Raw genomic sequence first — 17,293 nt, forward strand, 5'->3', positions numbered from 1 at the left:
CCCCAGAGAGCAGGGCTTTCTGCCTCGTGATCCAAAATAACTGCTGGCACTCTGCAGTCACAGCTACACTCCAGCCAGCCAGAGAACAGAGGGAAGAAGGTGTCTCTCCTCACATCCTAATGGCCAGGCTTAGTTACACAGCCACACGTCACAAAACATTTCCTGGGCTTCTTCCTCCTCAGGGACTTCCATGCTGTTTCCTAAGCCTGAGGAGTCACCTGGGGTCCCGGGTGAATGCTGCTCCCTGCAGCTGAATGCCCTTCCCACTGTAGGAATTTAGCTCACCGGGGCAAGCTGAGGCCCTCCTCACTTTGTTGGAAGTGGGCAGGGCAGGGAGCCCAGTTGTGAGGCCAGCCAGCCCAGCCAGTGCCTTCCCAAGCACAGCTCAGCCTTCAGGACCCAGTCTTGGGCCAGCCATTTGTCTTTCTGCGTAAGGCCCCCCACCCAACCTCTCCAGCCAGCCCAGTCACCTGGACCTCAAATGTCACTGTGTGATCAGTGAGGGGCTTGGTCAGCCTGTGCTCACCTAAGAGCGCCTATTCTGGTGTTTTGCCAAGAACTGTATGAGCTACGGGCTTGGCACTGAGAGTCCCGAGGCGCAAGGGGCTGGGGGGAGGGGTGGGACCTGGCCACGGCTGCGCGTACCCAGCCACTGATCACTGAGGTCATGGGGCCACTCTCTGGACCTAGGTATTTTTAGAAGCAGAATCAGTTGACCACAGCTGCTCTGTGGACATGTTACCGAAGAAGGGTTAGCCTTACACAGACATTTTCTACAGTGCTTTTGGAGAGGGGGCTCCCCAGCCTGCCACTGCCAGCTCAGCACTTGGTGATCTAGGTGTTTCCTGCAGGGGCTTGTCAGGAGTGCCATGCTCTTGGGCCCTGTGGGGCCTGCTCTTGCAGCACTGGGTATGGTGTGGGGACGGAAATCATGGCCAGAGCCAGTGGAGAATCCATTCACTCGCAGGTTCCCGGTAACTCTTGTCCTGCCTGGAACTGGCTCATCTCCCCCAGCCATCCTCCTACTGCCCATGCCAGCACTTGCCTCTCCCTCCCTCTCACTCTGCCACCTCTCCCTTCAGTCTGCACTGCTCACCCAGCCAGGCCCTGTTAATGATGCACATGAGAATCCTGGTTCAGAGAGGAGAGATTACCCAGCTGACAGCCAGCCAGGCGCCCACCCGGGGGAGCTGCACCTGCAGGCCTCTTCCTGTCACAGGAAGGAGGAGGAGGCAGCCAGCCCCACATAGGGCAATCATGGAGAATCAGAGCTAAAATCTGACTTGCATTTTGTAAGGCAATCAATCCTCCATCTGGATTCGGTGCTGGGTCATCTTACTGTGTGAGCTGCATTCCCCAGAGCTGCCCTCCTGCACATGCAGCCCTTTCCAAGGCCAGCAGGCCAACGGGAACAGCAGGACCAGACTGCAGGAGCCACCAGGCCATGCACCCTGGGGTTACCAGCACCTGGCTTAGTGTCGGCAGAGAGCAGTTCTGATGGGGTTAGCTCAGTGAGCTAATCACAGCAGGTCAGGCCACAGCTCCTGGCTCTGGCCACCCCTGAACCCATAACATGGACCCAGGCCCCAGTGAGGGAGCCAGCCATAGGCCCTGGGGTGAGACCGTAAGCAGAGCAAGCAGGGCTCCCGGCATACCAGCCCCAGCCAGCCCACAAGCTAAGTCTGGAGTGCTGCAGTCAGCTCCCACCTACCTGGGCAGGTTCTTTGGAGTCCTCCCTCTGAATTCCCAGGTACCTCTTAGTGTGGTTGTGAAGCACTAATCCTCCAGATCCTGACCTCACCATGTGGCCTCTGTCCTCATGAAGGGGGATTCCTGGGCCCTGGGAGGGCTAATGTGACAGGGCAGCAGGGGGTGTGAGTACCCCTCATGGAGCTTCCCTGGCCACTCTGGGACCCCCTGAGTCAACCAAGGTGGGAGAAAGTGGCCGGTCCTCCAGAGCATTAGTCTTCTCCCTTGACTATGTATCCAGAAGTAATACAGCAGGTCTTTTTTTTTTTTTTTTTAAATACTTTGTAATTCTGACGGTAAATAACAGTGCCCTCACCCACATAAGGGAGCTACAGTTCTGTTGGCACTGGCTAGAAAAATCTGCCTTTATTTCATGGTCTGGGTTTAGAGACTGGTGGGTTGGGCCCTCGTTCACAAAAGCCCTGCCGTGGGAGCCAGCAGCTCAGGAAGGAGGTGAGCGTGCCACTCCGAGACATCAGCCAGCTGGCATTTTGTCATAGAGGACGAACAGCACAAACCTGACCCTTTGCAACGGCACCCCATTCCAGAGAGCAGAGTTGTTACTTTATTTCAGTTATTTAAATAACAGTGCATTCATTGCTGACAACACAGAAATGTGTAAAGACAGTGTTAAAGGAACCTACTTGGACATGTGGGTGTTGCCTAGACTTCCAACATTGTTGTAAGTTTGAAAATTTTACACTGAAATGTTAGAGTCCATAATCTCACCATCCTCAGGCAGCCACCTAATCGTGCTCTTCTTCCCTGCCGAGTGGTGATCACAGAGTGCTGTTTTGGGAGGGCACGGGCTCGTCCACACATCCTCGGCTATAGACATCTGTGCTGTGTGTCTACCGTCCCCTCCCTGCCTGGCTTCCATGCCTCCTGCGGGAGCTAATACTCTATCAGCTTTCTGCAGCGACTTTGCTGCCCCGCCCCCCAGCCCTTCTCATTAGGGCAGACTCCTGCAAGCTGATGCCCACTTGGCCCTTCCCCCAGCCACAGAATCCTGTACATCCCCTCCACCCTCCCCACCCCACCCCCGCCCTGGGCTGCCAGAGGAGAGTCAGGAGTGGTTGTGTTCAGATCAGACCCACACTCTCGGGGCAGAGAAGGGAAAATGAAGCATCCTCTGGCCACTGGTGTGAGGGGCAGGAGGTGGGTGCTTCTGGGACAGCAATGTCCAGTTACACAGTACAGGTGTGGGCTCTGGCCTTGGACCTGTCACCTCGCCTCATGAACCCAGGTTTCACATAAGTGATAAAGTTTGAGCTATACCGAGTCAGGGTTGTGGACTACTTGCCTGATGCCCACAGGCAGGTGGCAGGAGGGAGAGGGCCTCCTGAGGACAGAGCGAGAGGGTGCCACCTCCCTGATCCCAGCGCAGGGGCAGAGCAGGAGCCTCCTGTTAGCTGCCCACCCACCTGCCCCCCACCCCCTCCTCCAGGAAGGAACTCAAAGCTCATTTGCTGCATTTTGCAGAACTTTCCCAGAGTGTCTGTGTGTTGTCAACAAAGCAGGGTTCCAGGGCTACAGTTGTCCCATAAAAACTCACACTTAAGACTCTGGAGCTGACCACTGCCTGACAGCAGTGTTAGGACCCAAGAACAAGGCACATTCCTTGCCCTCTAGGATCTTGCGTGACTGTGGGGCGTGCTAAACCAGTGCACACAAAAATGTCAGAGCAGCTAGGTTCACAGAAAGCATTACAACTAACGTAATGAACTCAAGAATGCATGATACAGGCGATAAGCCCTGCAGGGTGTCAGGAGTGATCGCAGGCGTGCGGACTAGAATTATTTCACAGCACAAAATGTCTTTGAAGTCCCATGACTTATTTTTGAAATCCATGTGGATGCTGCACTGTGTGCCCTTTCCCTTTGGAACTCATTCTCTTGTGGAATGAACAAGACCCTTCTTGGTCTGGCCCTGCCTGCCCCTTGAGCCTCCATTGCCCTTCCCTCTGGTTGGGACAGGCTGTGCCCCCACCCTCTCTGAGAAGCCTCCCTGCCCCTCCCACTGCCCTTGTTGACCCCACCCCACCCAGCCCAGAGCGCTAGAACACTGAATAGCTGCGAGCCTGGGACTCTTCCTCTGTGAAAGGCGAGAAGCGCCTGCCCCCAGGCTGTGCCTGGCATGCTGTGAGCCTGTAACCTTGGCTGCTGTCGCTGCTGGGAGGGACCTGGGGGCGTTGCCAGTTTGTGTCCTTTGCCAAGCCAGGGCACTGACCAGATGAGTGGTGCTGAGCACCCGCTGGTGGCGAGGGGAGATGTAGCAGGGCCTGGTCACCACCCCTCCGGTCCCTGTGTGCTCCCTGTTCAGGAGTAATGGTGCTGTCAGCCCTGCTCTGTAGCCACAGGCAAGACAGTCTGGTTGGGACGTGCTCTGGGTGATCCTGGGCCTGTCCTAGGGCACAGCAGAGACCTGTTTTAGAGGTCAGGTCCCATGGCCACCCACTTTAGCTAGGATATAGTGTAGGGCTCTGCTCAGAGAAGGTACCAGAAGCTTGCCACCCCAACAGAGCCTAACTTGCCAGCCAAGTCACTAGAGTCTTCACATTGGGATTGATCCCACTGAAGAGCCCCAGGAGTGGTGCTGACCCTGTTTGCACCTCAAGACCCCCCTGGATGGGAAGCCAGACACCAACTGGATGTTCCAGCTTGGTAGAAGTGGTGGTTCCCTCCTAGAGGTCATGGAGCAGCTAGCTCATTAATGCGTGCTTAGTTCACAAGCCAAAAGCAGCCCCTGCTAGCCTGGAAAACTAGCCACCATCACCATCCCCAGAGGTGATGTCCACAGGGGATCCTCCACAGACCTCTCCCTACTCACTGTAGGAGTGTTAGCAAGTAGGAAGGGGAAGTGAGAGGGGCACGAAGGAAGGGCGAAGGGCAGTAAACCCCTAGAGTTGGAGGCACTGGCGGTGGGAGGGGGGGATGTTGCAGGCAGAGGGAGCATGGGGGCAAGATGGAAGGGACTGGCGTACTTTGGGGAACCAAGACTCCCGGTTTGGCAAGAATGTCAGTTTACCTGCAAGGCCTGCTGGCACGAATCTTGGTTTTGTTTGTAAAACTTTTTTAAACTTATCACAAAGTGTTTTCTAAACTTACAAAAGAATTTGCATAACGTACATAAGAAATAAAACATAAACACCTACACCCCCATCGCCTGCCTTAAGAGTGAGGGCGCCATCCACATGACAGAAGCCACCATGAACTGGTACCACCCCAGCGACCCTCCTGCCCCAGTACACACCACTGCTGACTTCTGCCTTGAATTTTCATGTGTGTCCCCTCATTGCCTTTTTTCTTTTTTTAACTGACATTGATATCTACATATGTATCAGTCAATAGTATTTTCTTTGGTTGTGTTTGTATTTGGAAACTCTAAACAGTATCATCATACTTTATTACATTTTCTTTATTTGCTTTTTCTCTGCAACATCTTATTTCTCAAATTCACCCGAGTTGTTGTAACTATAGTCTGTTCTGTTCATTTATTACTGAGCCGCACTCTGTTGGAAGAATATCGCAGTTTATGTTCACATGCCACTGCAGCAGACGTGTGAGGCTGTCAGCAACGGTGCGGCCGTGGGTGGTCTTGTCCATGTCTTTAGTGCACTTGAACAGGGTTTCCCTGGGTTGTACGCCTGTGAGAGGAGTCTTGGGTCACAGCTTTCCAGTGAAGACACTCCGGAACAACTGTCCCCGACTCACGTCCCATGAGCAGTTGGAAGTTGGCATTGCCCCACCTCTGTGTTGCCTGTCTAAGTCACATTGTAGCTCACTGTGTCATTTCCTCCGTGACTAAGGAAGGAGAGCATCCTTCCATATGCTTCTTTGGCCAGTTTCCTCATTGTTGTATTTTTCATGTTTTTGGTTAAAACAGTTTATATACACACTTCAAGACAAATAGTTCCAAGAGGCTTATAGTAAAAACCAACAGATCTGCTTTTCCTTTCCAACCTCCCCAAATTACCACTTATGGCTCTTTTCAGTGTTCTTCATGTATTTACTTCTGTATTTCTAAATAATTTACAGTGTTATTTCTTGATTTATTGATTTAAACGTTGTGTATTTGCTTTCTGTTTGGGTAGATGAAGATTAAATGTTCTTAAGCCCTTGCACATCCTCCAAGTAGAGTAAAAATCTCAAGTTTTTATTAAATCAGTAGTCAGTATTTACATTATAATGTCTCTAAAAGCACTATTTACTTCTGATTTTAGTAGAATACTTTCTTTTTCATATTACTTCCTGCTTTTCCTGGAATTAATAATTGCCCAATCTTTTTTTTTTTTTTTTACTTGCATTGTTTTCTGTGTTCATAGACGTAATTTTTTCCAAGTGATTCCAAAGATCTGCTGTGTACCTACCATTCGTTTTTTCCCACAAATGCTCTGTTGCATCAGGTAATCTGTTCAGGCCCCGTTTTTCCTGGAACCCCTTCTCCTCTGCTCCTGGAGGCCCAGCGGGATGTGCGGTTGACACCCTCCACCTCTCTCCTGGTTTGGAGCTCCTGTCTCCCATGCTTTTGTTGTTGTTGTTGTTGTTGTTGTTTACTAAATGAGATTCATAGTCCAATATCTTCCTAAAACAAGATTCATGGAAAATAAATGTCCTGAGTCTTTGCATGTCTACATTGTCTCCACTCTGCCCTCACATCTGCTGGATAGTTTGGTGGGATCTGACATGTCGCTGGTCATTTTCTCGCAGCATCTAGAAGCCAGTGCTCCATTGATTTTTAGCATATGATGTTGCTGTGGAGAAGTTGGGTCTCCCGACAGCCAGTCCTCTGCAGGTATTCTGTTCTTCTGTCCAGGTGCTGCATGGGCCATCTCTGTAATCCTGGGTCTGGTCCCCACATTCACTTGCTGGGCACTTGGCCATTTCAGGCTAAATGAACCATATACTGCAGTTCTCATTATTTCCTCCTCTCCTCTGCTTCCTCATTCCCCTTTTTTTTTTGGAAACCTTGTTGGTTGGCACTTGGGCCATCTGAATGGATGAGCTCCATTCAGTTCATCTGAATGGATGAGCTCCTGCTGGAGAGTGATAAGCAGAAAGCCCCCTGTTTTATGGGGGACCCCAGATGTCCGTGCAGGAAGAACTTTGGGACAGAGACCCTCCAGTTCCCCATGAGGTGGGGCTAGGGCAAGGATTAGGTTAGCCTGGTGGCAGCTGTCTGGGAACGGAAGGGCAGGTGCTGGGGACACCACTGAGGGTGCAGACTGTGTTGTTTGGCCCCTGCCTAGTTCCTCATATCCCTGAGCCGTGAGCCCCTCGGCACCTTCACAGAGTGTACATCAGGTCACATCTTGTGGGGTGTGGTCGGTGATCAGGGGGTTCTTCTACCCCCACACCACACCCTACCTTCTGTTCACTTCTTGTCAATGCCTTCATACCTTCTTTTCATCGGACAGTAAACCAGAACATAAACAGCCAGTGTGTCTGGTAGTGTGTGTAATGGACAGACAGGGCAGAGTAGGGGAGTTGGGAGCAGGCCAGGATACAGGCCTATGGGCAGGGCTGTCTGCAGTGTCATGGTAGCAGCCAGGGTGAGGGCCAGGGTGGGCAAGGTGGAGGTGGGCGTCAGGCTCATGAGTTCCTGAGGAGGCTGACAGGCCCCGGGTGTGTGTATCTGCTGCAGCGGCTCCCACACTGTCCAGACAAGAGCTGGGTAGTAGCCAGCCCCTCGAACAGGCTCCAGAATCTGCCTGAGCCCTTTTTCTCCACCACAGGCTATGCCTGGGGGACAGAAATGGGGGCCGGGGGTGCCCAGGCCATGGCAATGTCCTGCACAGAGAAGACACCACATGTTCCATCCTGATACCCTTCCCAGTCACCCTAGCATGGGTGAGCCCCACTTGTACCAGCTGGGCCAGGAGAGAAGCCATTCCTCTTAGCACCCATGTGGAACACAGGGCTGTGAGATCAGCATCAGCTCAAGGGGCCCAGGGGAGTCAGCTTCTCAGGCCTCACCACAGAGCATGAACAGGAAGCTCTAAGGACCAGAAGACTCGTCTGCATCTCCTGGAGCCTGCCAGATACACCAGCAGTGACTGTACCCTTAGAGACCCCTCAGCGATCCCAACACCCAGGCCTCTCTGACAGACAGAACGAGCGCAGCTGTCTAACCAGGCCCAGGCAGCTCACACCACGGGCTCTGAGGAGGCAGCCTGGACTCGTCCTGCCTCAAGACCTGCTATGTGACCCTGGGCAAGCCCTACACCCTCTTGGGCTGTGAGCAGAGGGACTGGACAGGTGGGCGGGCAGGCCTCCCATCAGCCTTGGCTGTCCAGATGGCAGCTATAGGTCACTGAGTGAACGTTACCTCTCTGGCTAACATGTCAGAGAAATTAATGGCCAAGGATTTCAGGGGTATCCATACCCGGCCTCCCCAGGACCTGCAGGCACCAGCTGTGACAGGGCTGAGAGTCCTGGTCCCATCACAGGGACCAGTGAGGGTCTGGGAGCAGCTGGGGCTCCCCCAAGCCCACCCCCGTGGTGGGATGGAGGGCAGTGCTGACACAGGACCCCAGGCTGAAGGCTGAGGGCACACTCGGGGAAGGGTACTGGTGCTCTGTGTGCACAGTGTGTTCTTGCCCTCAGAGGTCATCTTTGGGGCCCCCAGCTGGCCTTGGCTGGGGCCAAGTGGGCATGCCTCTGTGTCAGTGGACACCTCAAACTCTGCTTTTCTGTGTCCAGGAGGAACTACCACACTGGCCCATTTCCATATGAGGAGTCAGGGTCCCACAGAATGGGAGGAGGTCCAAGTAGCCCTCAGCCTCCCAAAGAGGCCTAAGGACACCTGTGAGACCCCTCTGGGACACCTGTGAGAGCAGTGGATGCATTTCTTTATATGCATGTTTCTGGGTGTGTCCCTGTGTTTATTGCTTTGTGTCTGCTTGTCTGTCTTGTCCTCTTCAGAAGCACTTCTCATGGTCAGGCTTTATAAATGTCTTATACTTCATTCCTACAAAGTTGACACCTGAATGAACTGACCTTTCTTGTCCGGCCACTCACCCCACCCTACTGCCAAAGCCATTGGGGACCTCCAGGCAACTGCTTAACCTCCCGGGCTTGGTTTCATCCACTAGGGGCTGAAGGTGCTACGTGAGGTGACCTCCTTGAGGCACATTCTGTCTTCAATCCTTGGATCCATCTCGGTCTCAACCCTGGGGAGCCAGCTTAGCACACACACAGGAGCCAGCTTCCTTCCTGCCCACTCCCGCCCCTGAGGGAGGCTCTGGTCAAATGAGCTGAGAGGTCAGTGTTAAGTTCCTGCTGTGACAGAGGCCCAAGGGGGAGCCCTGTCTACCTCATGGCTTCCCTGGGAGGTGGCACTGTCTGAGGTCTGTAGGATGAGCCAGAGTCAGCTGATGAAGCAGAGAGGGAAGAGGACACAGCTTAAGGCCCTGCAATTTCTCCCCAGGAGCCAGCAGGAGGGTTGGAAGGAGGTGCAGTGGTCACAGAGGGTGCAGGTGGCCCTTTGTTCATCTTTCAAGGGCAGCAAGAATCACTACGGTGTGTTCCACAGGAGCTGGGGTCCAGTGTGGGGGTGCAGGGCTCCCCCCTGCAGGTGCTGGAACATAAGCTGCCTGCAGAGGCTGGAAGCCTAGGCTGGGGCACAGTATTGAGGGGGGTGGGGGGGGAAGGGGCGGAGGGTGCTTCCAGATCAAACGAGGACCTGAGCAGAGACCACAGACTAGAACCCAGGCTTCAGGGAGCAGGTGGGAGTCAGGATGCCCTTCCTGCTCTCCACTCCCTGCTGAGAAAGGGGTCCCTGATTCCCTCTGCCCAGGTGCTCTCTCTGCTGTCTGCCTTAGCCACCACCCCACTCCCGGTGGCACAGTCCCTGCCCTGCTCCTCTCAGCAGTCTGCTTTGCAGGACCAGTCTTTGTCTGGCCCCCGCCCCCCAGCCACTGGCTAACTATCCCCCTGCCCAGGCTCTGCTTGGGGGTCCCAAGTTCCCTAATGAAGATGCCACCCTGCAGTTTTCTAGATGTCCCTCCCTCCATCTGAGGGGACATGTGGAGGTACCCCACTGCCTTCGCTTTTGCCAGTCGCCCTGCCAACCCCATGGCCCCCTGGGAGATGTGCAGTCAGATCAGCATGCTGCCAGCAGACCCCCCGAGGTGCTCTATGCAGCTCCCCAAGGGGTTAGCGAGGGGGATGGTGGGTTAGTCGGGTGCCCCTGTTGGGCCTCAGTAAGGAGGGGTTCGTGTGCATGTGCTTCCGTGCTGCTGTCTGGAGGGGGGTAGGGGTGGGCATTCCTGGAGCTTCTCCCCCTGGAGTGGTGTGTGGGGCCCAGGGGGCTCCTGCTGCCTGCCCCAGCCCTGGTTTGCCTTGGCCTGGGACGTCCCACCAGGCACAGGCTGCCAGTTCTGCCAGCCCTGGAGGAGACATTTCCAGGAAGAACCTCTGGGGCTGACCACCACACACCACACCTGTCACAGGAACATCTGGAAGCCCCCCTGCCCGCTATGTCTTGGTGACATCAGGCCAGTCATCATGCTAGACAGGGATGTGCCTGTTACACAGGGAGTCACTTCTCCAATGGTATGGATGCCCCTTGCATATAGCACAAGGAGGTGGCATCTTGAGGGATGCCTGACTTCCTGGGGTGGAGACAGTTCCTGGGAGACAAGATAATTATGAATTATGGGTCACCTGGGAGTCCCGGGTTGAGTGGTCTACTGGTGCCCGCCCTCCACGGGAGCAGGTGTGCAGTGGGCCTGTGGGAGGCCCTGAGCAGGCCCACACATGCAGCCTGCTGCTGTGAGCACTTCCTTACGCCTCTGGTCCCCGGGAGCACAGGCTCCTGCAGGTCTGCCCCAGTGCAGGGCAAAGACAGGCTGTCCTTCCTAAGGAGGGAGCACACAGGAGGGTGGCCTTGGGGTCCAGGGGAAGCCCCTGGGCCAGGATTCAGGAGGCACTGAGGCCAGGCACTGCAGGACCCTGCGATAGTCACACCTGGCAGACGTGACGGTGACCGTGGTGCCCTTTGCAGGTTGTGTCACATCTCAGCTCCCGGGCTTCCCATTCAGAAATCGCCATTTGGAGAACTAAACGTAACGATTGGTATCAGAGGTGCCTGAGGTCCCACGATATGGACCCAAAGCAGTCAGATTTGGAGCTCCAGCCTCCTCCCTCCACCCCCAAATGGCCCCCAGATACTGCCCCCCGCCCCCCGCACTTGCGCCCTCATCTTACCCCCTGTCCCTATCTCATTACAGGAAGTTCTACTACATCACCCTGCTGCGAGACCCCGTGTCCCGCTACCTGAGCGAGTGGCGGCACGTGCAGCGGGGGGCCACCTGGAAGACGTCGCTGCACATGTGCGATGGGCGCACGCCCACGCCCGAAGAGCTGCCACCCTGCTATGAGGGCACGGACTGGTCGGGCTGCACGCTGCAGGAGTTCATGGACTGCCCCTACAACCTGGCCAACAACCGCCAGGTGCGCATGCTGGCCGACCTGAGCCTGGTGGGCTGCTACAACCTGTCCTTCATCCCCGAGGGCAAGCGGGCCCAGCTGCTGCTGGAGAGCGCCAAGAAGAATCTGCGGGGCATGGCCTTCTTCGGCCTGACAGAGTTCCAGCGCAAGACGCAGTACCTGTTCGAGCGGACGTTCAACCTCAAGTTCATCCGGCCCTTCATGCAGTACAACAGCACGCGGGCGGGCGGTGTGGAGGTGGACGAGGACACCATCCGGCGCATCGAGGAGCTTAATGACCTGGACGTGCAGCTCTACGACTATGCCAAGGACCTCTTCCAGCAGCGCTACCAGTACAAGCGGCAGCTGGAGCGCAGGGAGCAGCGCCTCAAGAGCCGGGAGGAGCGCCTGCTGCACCGCGCCAAGGAGGCGCTGCCGCGGGAGGACGCCGAGGAGCCGGGCCGCGTGCCCACCGAGGACTACATGAGCCACATCATCGAGAAGTGGTAGTGGTGGCCGGTCGTGGGGGGTGGCCCCGCGGGGGGTGAGGTCAGACACACGGACTGACCCACCGGAACTCTGGTAGGAAGAGGGTCCCAGATGTGCTCACCAGAAGGTAGATGTGCTGAATGAGGGTCAGGGAGTGGGGACATGGCGGCCTGGCGGGGTCTGAGGAATCTGCCAGTGCAAACCACCGCCCCCACCCCCTGGCCAGAGGAAAGCGTGCCTGAGGGATGCTGCAGGCAGGCCTGCGCAGGCCAGGACTGTCCCTCCTCTCCTGGCCCCAGCTCACACACGGCGGCCAGCCGAAGGTCTAAAAACAAGAAACAGCAGAGAGTGCAGTTCGGACTTGGGCCAGGAGCGCGTCCCACACCCACTGTGCACACCTGCTGGCTTTCTGCTCTGCAGGCCAGCAGGGGCCCAACACCAGCTCCAGGCACCTTTCCGGGATCAGGCCACCCAGGCAGCCCCTTGGCCTCCAGTGGCCCCAGTGCCCCTGGGCCTGAGTGAAGCCCCTTCTCTGGGCACAAAGGCAGCCCCTTGAGGTGTCCTCAGGAATGGAGCTCCTAGCTCACCCATCTTCATGGTCAGGGCCCACCCTGCCTGAAGCCGAGAAGACTCTGGCCTGCCCCTGGGAAGCCCACTCTCTCTCTGGCCCAAGGTCAAAACACACAGTCTGGCTTCTTGCTTTGGGTCAGGAGATCAAAGCATACCTCCTGGGGCCCTTCCCCCCCATTTTCCACAGTCCTCAGCCTAAGAAGGGCTGCAAGGAGATGGGCCCACATGCACTGTTCCCCTCTGTGGACAGAGAATAAGAAAAGAGTGGGAAGGCTGTGTCCAAGGATGCTACCACCTGTGTCTATGTACCTCCCCACCCAAGCTGGCCTTTGGGCCACCAAGCCAGACCAGCTCAGGCAGAAAGTTTCCCCTGCTCCATTTACCATTCTGACCCTCTGAGATTTGGTAAGACTATCCCTGGCCCCAGGGTCATCACTTAGACATTTATTCGGGGCTCATGCCCCACTGTTCCCACAACCACATGTGCAGAAGTACAATCAAGCCTCCATTGGCTAGAACACAGCCAACTGTACCTGCTGCCCATGAATCATATCTTGGGGCCACAGTGGTTTGCTATGGCCAGGGAAGGGGACTCAGGCTTTCAGATTATCAGAGTTGGAAGAAATGGCTCTCAGTGGCTCCCTAGTACCCAGATACACAGCCCTTCCCACCCTGGCCTCTCCCTGCATTTCCCTTGGCCCAACCCCTGACCACAAGCAGGTCAGGCCCTGTTCTTGGCAGCCCTGCAGATTGGAGAAGCCATGTTCCATATCCATTGTAGACACTTCCCCCATGCCCTACCTGTCTTGTGCTCCAGGAGGCCAGGCCACTGTCTTCTCTGGGGGTGCTCTCCCCACATGAGGCCCTGGGTTCTGGGATCAAAATGTGTGTCCCACACCCAAGGTGGACGAGTGCCCTCTCTCTCCAGGTGAGGACCCACACGTGCCTGGGGGCTACAAGCCTCCCTCACGAGGGCAGTGAGGGCCACGGCCAGTCTGCTGAGGACAGCAGCCTCGAGGGCAGATTCTACCAGGAGCCCTCCTCTCTGCCCCAGGTTCTCCTCAGCCACCCCAGAGGTGTGGAAGCAAGGAACCTTCAATAGCACAGGAAACACTACAGTGTTGTCAAATGAGAGGTACCCAGGAAGAAGTAGCTTTTAGTCTTTGCCTGCCTGGCAAAGGTTATGGTGCCCATACCTCCTGCTTCCTACACCAACCACTTCATCTTCTAGTCCAAGGGCAGTGGTTAGCAGGCTGGGATGGGCACCACACCTACCCAGGATCACCCCGCAGAGTGGGTGTGTCACGCTGAGCAGGCCAGTGCCCAAGTGGTATAGTGGTTCTTTCAAGGGGTGGTGAAGGTCAGCATGGGGGGGATCTGTTCTGACACTCATCCTTTGGGGCAGTCATGCTCCAGGGAGGAGGGTGGGACGTGTTCATGAGACCTCTGGGGTCTTGGACAAGCATGTGGGGTGCTCGGGGCTTGCTGTGGTTTTCATCAGGAGGTGGTCAATTCCACCTCCTGGTGGAAAGCTCAGTCCCGTTCTGCCTGAACCCCTGGGCACCCGGCCCTCCTGAAGTCGGCTTCCTGTGTGTGCCCCCTTGAGTGTAGGATCTGTTTTGTACATATTGGAATGTTTTAACTTATGATCCGTTGTCCCAATTCACACGGAAACACGGGTCTCTCCTTGGTTTCTTTGCTGCATCTGGAAAGCGGTCCTGTGGGGGGCCAGCACCCAGGCCAAGGCGCCCAGAGACAGCACCAGGTGCCAATGCCCCTCGGCCCCTCACGCCTCCAGTCCGGCACTTCTGCTCAGGCCACCTGCATTGAGGTGAAAGCTCCTCATGCCTGTAGCGCCTCCTCCGACACCACCACCTTCCGGGGCTCCACTGAAGGGGTGCCCCACCCAGTGGCTCTGCACAGGGCTGAGGAAACAGAGGCAACACGCGGTGAGCAGACAACCCACTCCTCACACAGACCTGCAACATCTCCTCCTGGAGGAGGAAACAGGGACGGCAAAATTGTCCGAGCAATGAGTCTGTGACCTTTTTGGGAACTGGAAGTGTTTCACTTGAACCCAGGAGCGTTTAAAGCTTTATTTATTTATAGCTTCTTATTAAAAAAAAAGAAAAAAGTGTTGAGAAGAAATCTTTTGGTTATTCATACAAGAAAAACGAGTTGATGATGGAAAAGCAAGTCATAATCATCTAATTGTTTTTGTCTAGGTCAAGAATGAATGTTAGCAGATGAAATAAACCCTTGACAAGGAGCCTCAGGTGTGCTGTGGTCTGTGGTAACAGCCGTCCGCCCGGCGTGGCGTGGCCAGACCTTCTGGGTTTGATTTTCAAAATGAGCATCCGAGTACAGGGATGGACGCGGGAGCGGGGGCTCCCTCAGGTGCAGGCAGCCAGGAAGAAAGGAGTTCACGCACTTTCTCCCTGAGGCAGCCCTTTGCAAAAGGAAGAGGTCGACCTGTCATCGCCACGAAGCAGGGGTTAGTGGTCCTTAATTGCAACACTTGAGAACAGGAGCCCAGCTTAAAGTGAGGCTGAGAAACGCAGACACCGTGTGCTTCTCAGTGACCTCTTCCTCCTTCACTTTTAACTTGGAAAGATTTGCAGATGACAAGGCAAAAGAACAGTTCATGGACACCCGTAAACACTTAGCCTAGATTTACCTAGGTCAACGTTTTGTCGCGTCTTCCTGTCCTGCACTCACACTTGCTCTCTCTGTACGCAAACACGTGCACACGAGTACACACAGATATGTGTGTATGCACTCACACATACACTCCGACACACACACGTTTTTCTGAAATATTTGAAAATAAGTTGCAGTCTTCAGAATACTCAGGCATGTACATCCTAAGAATGACATTCTGCTATGAAACTCAACCCTTTATCATCTCCTCAAATTTAACATAAACACAGTAATCCGAGCTAACATACATTCCCTGTCTAAATTTCCTACTTGTGCCCACGATGTCCTCAGGTCTTATTTGTGAGCCGAGGACTGTGCGGTGCTCAGCTGTCCTGCTTCTCCCATCTCCTTTCACCAAGCAGAGACCCAGCCTGCACCGCCCACCTGTTCCCTTTCTTAGCACTGACATTTTAACATAGGCCACTTGTCCCTTAAAATGTCTGCATCAGTCTGATGGTTCTCTCATGATCAGATTCAGCGGCACCTGAGTGGCTCAGTCGGTTGAGTGGCCCACTCTTGATTTCTGCTTAGGGTCCCAGGGTTGTGGGATCAAGCCCTGCATTGGGATCCACACTGAGCATGGAGTCTGCTTGGGATTCTCTCTCTCTCTCTCTCTCTCTCTCTCTCTCTCTCTCTTTCCCTCTGCCCCTCCCCCTTGCTCTCTCATGAGTTCTCTCTTTCTCTCTAAAATAAAAACTAAAAAGATAAACATTTGGGCACAAATGCCACACAGGTGAGGTGGTTTTGGCCACCAGCCCTGATGGATTTTAGTTCTCTGATGAGACAGGGAGGGAGGGCCCTTGCCCAAGGTCTCAGTGTGACCACAGGGCTGATAAAAGGAGTCAGCTCATTGCCTTGCCTTCAGGAAAATGATCTGTTGTGGGGGCCAGCTGTTGCTGGATGGTGTTACAGCTGGGGGCCCTAGTGCACCGACCTTGCGTTTCCACAAGGGTCCTGGGGAGAGCCGGTAGCCTGTCAGTTCCCAGTGACTGTCACATGGAAAACCCTAGAAAGTGTACCTTGGAGCTAGTGGGCCTAAGGGGGTCTCCTTTTCCTCCCCTGCCAGAATTTGTATCTGGACACTCCTACCTCGCCCTGTCCACATCGTCGTCGTCGGGGAAGGACTGGGGGAGGGGCGGGGAGGGGAGGCTGAGGCCTCCTCCCCCACAGCTGCCTGTAGAGAGGAGCCCCTGAACAACTGAGAGGTGGGACAGAAACCCAGGAGATGGGGGCACCACTAGTTCCCAGGGGGCAAAGTGGCTGCCACCTGCTTGCCAGAGCTTTCCCACGTGGGGGAGAGAGTGAGGGACAGACACGGCTAACCCTTAAAACCCCAACCTTCAGATCCAAACCCCAACCTTGCTGACCATCTGAATCCATGAGGGAGTGTCTCTTTGGTAACAGGGTCCCTGCTAGGGAAGCATTCTACACGGAACCCCAGTGTGGAAAGACCTGTGCAGCAAGCCACACCCCTTCCCCCCCACACAGCTTGGAATTGGCCCTCCCTAAACATTTCATCTGGAGTCTGCAGGCTGGCTCCCCATCCGGGAATACAGGATGGACATGTCCACTGTGCAATGCGGGGCCAGGGTCCTCATCAGACAAAGTCAGTCGTGAAAATACCTCCCCGCAAGGATGAGAGTTTTCATCTTTCTGTTTAAAGTTGGAGGCCCCCTTTCAAGCCTTCCTGAGCCTGAGGCTAGGGAGGCTCCTGGGCCCTGCCCTGCTCACCCCGTCCCTGCACTAGGCTGTAGCCCTGCCACTCCCACAAGTCCCACCAGGTCCTACCGGGCTCCTTCAGTCTCTGGGTTCCTGGGTTCAGAGCAGCCCCCCACCCCCTTGTGGCCAGCTACCACCCAACCCCATCCAGCCCATCGCTGCCTCCTCTGCTGTCCCCTTTTCACACACCCGCCATGACCAACAGCAGCCACTTCCTGGGGTGGGCCTGCTACTCACGTGCTTTACCTGGATTCTCACCCCAAAACCTGGATTCTCACCCCAAAACCTTCTGGCTAGAGCTCATCCTGCCCCAGGGCCTGCGTGCTTCCTCTTCTCTCTTCCTGGAGGAAAGTCATCCCTACTCACTCCGCCTGGTCATGGTCCCCTTTTCAGTGGCACAGGGAGAAGCCCATGTGCTCCCAGCCCCAAGTACACGGGCTCCCTGAGGGCTAAATCCAACCTAAGGGGATGGCAGCCCACAGCCCCCACCCAGGAGCATGGACCTCGAGACTAGGAGGCCGTCAGAGGGAGCTGTATCCATTCGTGTCACGGGGACCCTTCCCTTTCTGGCTGATCAGCCCCCTCCCCATGAAATCCTCCTGCCTTAGTGCACCAGGGTGTGCACCCAGCCCCCT

At 55.4% G+C, this 17,293-nt stretch overlaps 1 protein-coding gene across 1 annotated transcript in view; it reads left to right on the forward strand.

Annotated features, from left to right (window-relative positions):
- HS6ST1 (heparan sulfate 6-O-sulfotransferase 1) overlaps positions 1-14,502 on the forward strand; it is a 45,926-nt gene extending 31,424 nt beyond the window's left edge. Inside the window, exon 2 of the mRNA XM_042954056.1 lies at positions 10,982-14,502. Coding sequence (XP_042809990.1) covers positions 10,982-11,690 — 709 coding nt within the window. The 3' untranslated portion in view covers positions 11,691-14,502. The remainder of the gene's footprint in view (positions 1-10,981) is intronic.
- Positions 14,503-17,293: the final 2,791 nt, after the last annotated feature.

The sequence above is a fragment of the Panthera leo genome, chromosome C1 (genome assembly GCF_018350215.1).
Source record: "Panthera leo isolate Ple1 chromosome C1, P.leo_Ple1_pat1.1, whole genome shotgun sequence".
Classification (NCBI taxonomy): domain Eukaryota; kingdom Metazoa; phylum Chordata; class Mammalia; order Carnivora; family Felidae; genus Panthera; species Panthera leo.